Below are 5,000 nucleotides of genomic sequence, written 5' to 3'. Positions count from 1 at the left end.
CAGGTACTGTTGGATAAGGTCACACGACATTAGCAGACATTCAGTATAATGTGTTCCAGGTACTGTTGGATAAGGTCACACGACATTAGGAGAAATTCAGTATAATGTGTTCCAGGTACTGTTGGATAAGGTCACACGACATTAGGAGAAATTCAGTATAACGTGTTCCAGGTACTGTTGGATAAGGTCACACGACATTAGCAGACATTCAGTATAATGTGTTCCAGGTACCGTTGGATAAGGTCACATGACATTAGCAGACATTCAGTATAATGTGTTCCAGGTACCGTTGGATAAGGTCACATGACATTAGCAGACATTCAGTATAATGTGTTCCAGGTACCGTTGGATAAGGTCACATGACATTAGCAGACATTCAGTATAATGTGTTCCAGGTACCGTTGGATAAGGTCACATGACATTAGCAGACATTCAGTATAACGTGTTCCAGGTACCGTTGGATAAGGTCACACGACATTAGGAGAAATTCAGTATAATGTGTTCCAGGTACTGTTGGATAAGGTCACATGACATTAGCAGACATTCAGTATAATGTGTTCCAGGTACCGTTGGATAAGGTCACATGACATTAGCAGACATTCAGTATAATGTGTTCCAGGTACCGTTGGATAAGGTCACATGACATTAGCAGACATTCAGTATAATGTGTTCCAGGTACCGTTGGATAAGGTCACATGACATTAGGAGAAATTCAGTATAATGTGTTCCAGGTACTGTTGGATAAGGTCACATGACATTAGGAGAAATTCAGTATAATGTGTTCCAGGTACCATTGGATAAGGTCACATGACATTACACACACACACAAACACACGCACACATCACACATACACTCGTACACACAACATACACACACACTCACACCTACACACATACAACATTCACACACACACACACACACACACACACACACACACACACACACACACACACACACACACACACACACGCACACGCACACGCACACATGCACACATCACACATACACTCGTACACACAACATACACACACACACACACACACACACATACAACACATACACACACAACATACACACAACACACACACAACACACACAACATACACACACACACGGACACTAACTGAAGTGTTGTGAAGGTGGGCGAACTCCTGGGAAATACCAAATGGGAAGAGGACACGTACATGCACTAGAGGACAGTTACATAGATACCCTTGTTAAAGGCTTTGATTGGTTTGGTTTTCTGTTAAATAATTCAAGAGAGTAGGATCTCATCTCAATGACTTATCTGGCTAAATTTTAATTTATGTTAACAGGTTGAATTGAAATAGGGGTTTTGTACATGTTCAATTCTCTAGAGATTACACTGTAAGGGGCAATTCACCCCATCCACCAACGATGTGTTGCAACACCTGTGTGATTCCACAGCAACCAAATGAAGGTTCAGTAAAATAAACAGGAGGTGGACAGGGTAACAACGAGAGAGGAGGATCAGTGGACAATAAGGGATGTCGAGGATGACTGAGGAACTCATTAATGTATTTAATTAGGACCTAGCTAGAGCTAGACACGCTCAGAGCTCTCACCTTTACAGATGCTCCGAATTAGACACTCTCCTCTCCCCTTCTTTCCTCTCCTCTCCACTTCTCCTCTCCTCTCCTCTCCTCTCCTCTCCTCTCCTCTCCTCTCCTCTCCTCTCCTCTCCTCTTCTCTCCTGTTTTCTCTCCTCTCCTTTTCTCTTGTCTCATCTCTTCTCTTCTCTCGGGCAAATCATTCAACATAAACACAGACAAGGAGAAGAAACAGAAAGACTTCTGATGCTGTTAAATTATTTATAAACGCAGTTATAAAACTTATTACTTCAATCAGATTCATTATATTATGTTGTTCTCCCCTTCCAAAGCATCTGCTGTTGTAGAACTGTGTTTGTCCAACATTGAGGGTGGGTACCAGTGGAAAAAGCTGTGTGTCAATACATTCATGTAGATGTATTTATATCATGATCAAATGTCATCCTTCATTTTAAGACTCTTGTAATTGAGACCTACTGCAAGTCATCAGATCTCATGTCTAATTGTGTGTTTACTGCTATTTATCTCTGCAATTATGGTATTTAATATATATGGTATATGTCCTGTAATGATGGTATTTAATATACCTGGTATATGTCCTGCAATGATGTAGTGTTGTTAAATGCAGAGACAATCAGGCTAATCTTTTCTCTCTCTCTCTCTCTCTCTCTCCCCCTCCCTCCCTCCCTCCGTCCATCCTGCAGTATGTTCCTCCTGACCTTTGTATCTGCTGTTTCATCCTGGAGCAGTCCCTGTCTGTCCGGGCCCTGCAGGAGATGTTGGCTCATACAGTGCCTAACAATGAGGGGGTGAGTTTCTCTGCATTACCTGTATACGTAATCACTGTATAACCTACACATTATACCTGCATTACCTCTATACATTATCATGGTATCAACAGTACACCTCAGACCATGGTCAAAGACATAGGTGATACACTTTCACAGTTCTTAGAGTATTTGAATGCTTCGTACGTAGTTGAATTTTGTAGACTATTTTATGGTGTTTTATACCACTGTGTGTGACGCACAAAAGCGTAGTGGGTGCGGAGTCAGGCGCAAGAGGCAGAAGGTACTGAGTAGTGTTTTAATAAGGCACAGGGAAAAATTTGTGCGCGCCAAACACACATAGGCGCAACAAACACGATACCCAAAACCAGGATCTAAATAGTCCAGAGGGAAATCCCAAAACGAAAACAAGCAACCAATAACCTACCACACACAAACACAGTGGAAAAATTAAGCCCGCACAAAGAGCAGGCGGGCCGACTAGCTTAAATAGCCCAACTAAACGTAAACACGAAACAGGTGTAACCAATAAGACAAAACCAACAGAAAAGGAAAAGGGGATCGGTGGCAGCTAGTAGACCGGTGACGACGACCTCCGAGCACCGCCCGAACAGGAAGAGGAGCCACCTTCGGTAGGAGTCGTGACACTGTGTCTCAGTGTAAAGACCATAATGTCCAACAAATCATGTTGTTGAAAGGTATGGACAATAATACATTGACAATTGCTGACTCATGGGGATTCTGGTTAAAGAATATATGCCAATAAGATTAATTAAAATAATAATGTATTCAATAAAATATCAATAAGATTTATCAAATAAATAATGTATTCAATAAGAGATCAACGTGAGAGGATAATAATAAAATGTATATTTTCTCCTCTATTCACTGGGACTTCAAGATAAGCCTGGAAGATACTGCTTCTACGGTAGTGTCCTCTCTAGCTGTGTGACAGTGCCCACTCCATGTCAGACACAGACCCAGCCACAGAGAAATAGCCCGTGATTGCCTTGCTTTAAGTACACCCAGACAGTCTTCTTCCCTCTTTCCTTTCTCTGTTCTGCCCACTTGATTTACAAATAGAATGTTCCCTCTCTCCCTCCCTCCCTCCCTCCCTCCCTCCCTCCCTCCCTCCCTCCCTCCCTCCCTCCCTCCCTCCCTCCCTCCCTCCCTCCCTCCCTCCCTCCCTCCCTCCCTCCCTCCCTCCCTCCCTCAGCTATAGTACCACAGCCATTCTTAATGATGAGCAGTGATAAGTAATCATGAATAGGGAGATAGATACTTAAATACTTATGAGTATAGTTTCCCCTACTGCAATGAAACACTTCATGTCACGCCCTGACCAAAGAGAGCCCTTGGTTCTCTATAGTGTAGTAGGTCAGGGCGTGACTAGGGGGTGTTCTTGTTCTATATTTCTATGTTGGTGTTTAATATGGTAATTGTTGCCTCTAATTGGGGATCATATTTAGGTAGCCATTTTTCCCACCTGTGTTTGTGGGATATTGTTTGGTTTTGTGCTTGTTGCACCACGTAGTCAAATACCGTTTTGTTGCTTGTTATTTGTTTTGTTGAAGAATTTTCACTTTAAATAAATATGTGGAACTCAACACACGCTGCGCCTTGGTCCGTCTCTTACAACAACCGTGACACTTTATGAAGAGATGTCAACTAAGTTATGAGCGCTATTGGATCGACAACTGAACACATTAGAATTTAATTGCTTGTAGTTAGCTTAGCTTAGCTGCCCTTGCTTCACTGCTTCTGGGGTGCCAGACGATCAGATCAGTGTCAAGTTTGCATCCATTACTGCGGTGAAGTGAATTTCTGTTTTGTTGAGGTGATAACCACAGAACGCCTGGCACTTCAGTATCAGAGATTAGTATTTCAGCCTGGCCCTGGACTAAAACCCTGGACTATTATTTTGGTTAATTCACCCATTTTATGACACATTTTAATGGAGACTTATGCTCTTTTAGGTATAGTTTTATATAATTGACTTCCATAACTCCATGTAATATTGTTATTTCGTCTATCTTTGTTTAACGCTGCTAGAAAGCGGACCATGAACAGTGGGTATGTTCATTTGCTACTTTCTTTAGTTTGCATGAAGGCTCACCTCTACTGACCCCTAACTATTAAAGAAAGAAAGATCTCACTTTGGCCACTTTCTCTTCAAAGTGTTGCCTATTTTGGGATTGTCATCATACTATACTAAAGTCATTTATGACTATGTTTTTAATAGATTTGTAGGTTCATCAGACACATAATGAAGATTCAGTGAGAATTGAGAATCTTGATATTATTGTACATAGCCAGAGAATTACATTTTAAAAACAAATATTTATTAGGTAAATATGCATTTGACTGAAAACCCCACGGACATATAGTAAAAACAATTAAATGTAGATGCTGATATCTTATTCGCTTATACCAGTTCATTTATTTGATCTCTGCAAATATTTTATTATATACATTTTAGAATAAGGCTTTAACGTAACAAAATGTGGGAAAAGTCGAGGGGTCTGAATACTTTCCGAATGCACTGTATGCCCCAGAACATCACTGAATGTTATGAACCTGTGACAGACAAACACAGAGATGTTAAACCATGCCCCAGAACGTAACTGATTTATGACAATC

The 5,000-nt window shown here is 41.2% G+C and overlaps 1 protein-coding gene across 1 annotated transcript in view; it reads left to right on the top strand.

The window, feature by feature from the left end:
- LOC139582535 (ryanodine receptor 3-like) overlaps positions 1 to 5,000 on the top strand; it is a 272,990-nt gene that overhangs the window by 38,563 nt on the left and 229,427 nt on the right. The window contains exon 3 of the mRNA XM_071412622.1: positions 2,277 to 2,381. Coding sequence (XP_071268723.1) covers positions 2,277 to 2,381 — 105 coding nt within the window. The remainder of the gene's footprint in view (positions 1 to 2,276; positions 2,382 to 5,000) is intronic.

This window comes from Salvelinus alpinus, chromosome 8, assembly GCF_045679555.1.
Source record: "Salvelinus alpinus chromosome 8, SLU_Salpinus.1, whole genome shotgun sequence".
In the NCBI taxonomy this organism is placed as follows: Eukaryota; Metazoa; Chordata; class Actinopteri; order Salmoniformes; family Salmonidae; genus Salvelinus; species Salvelinus alpinus.
The sequence above is the reverse complement of the archived record's forward strand: the minus strand, read 5'-3'. Positions and strand labels throughout refer to the sequence as shown.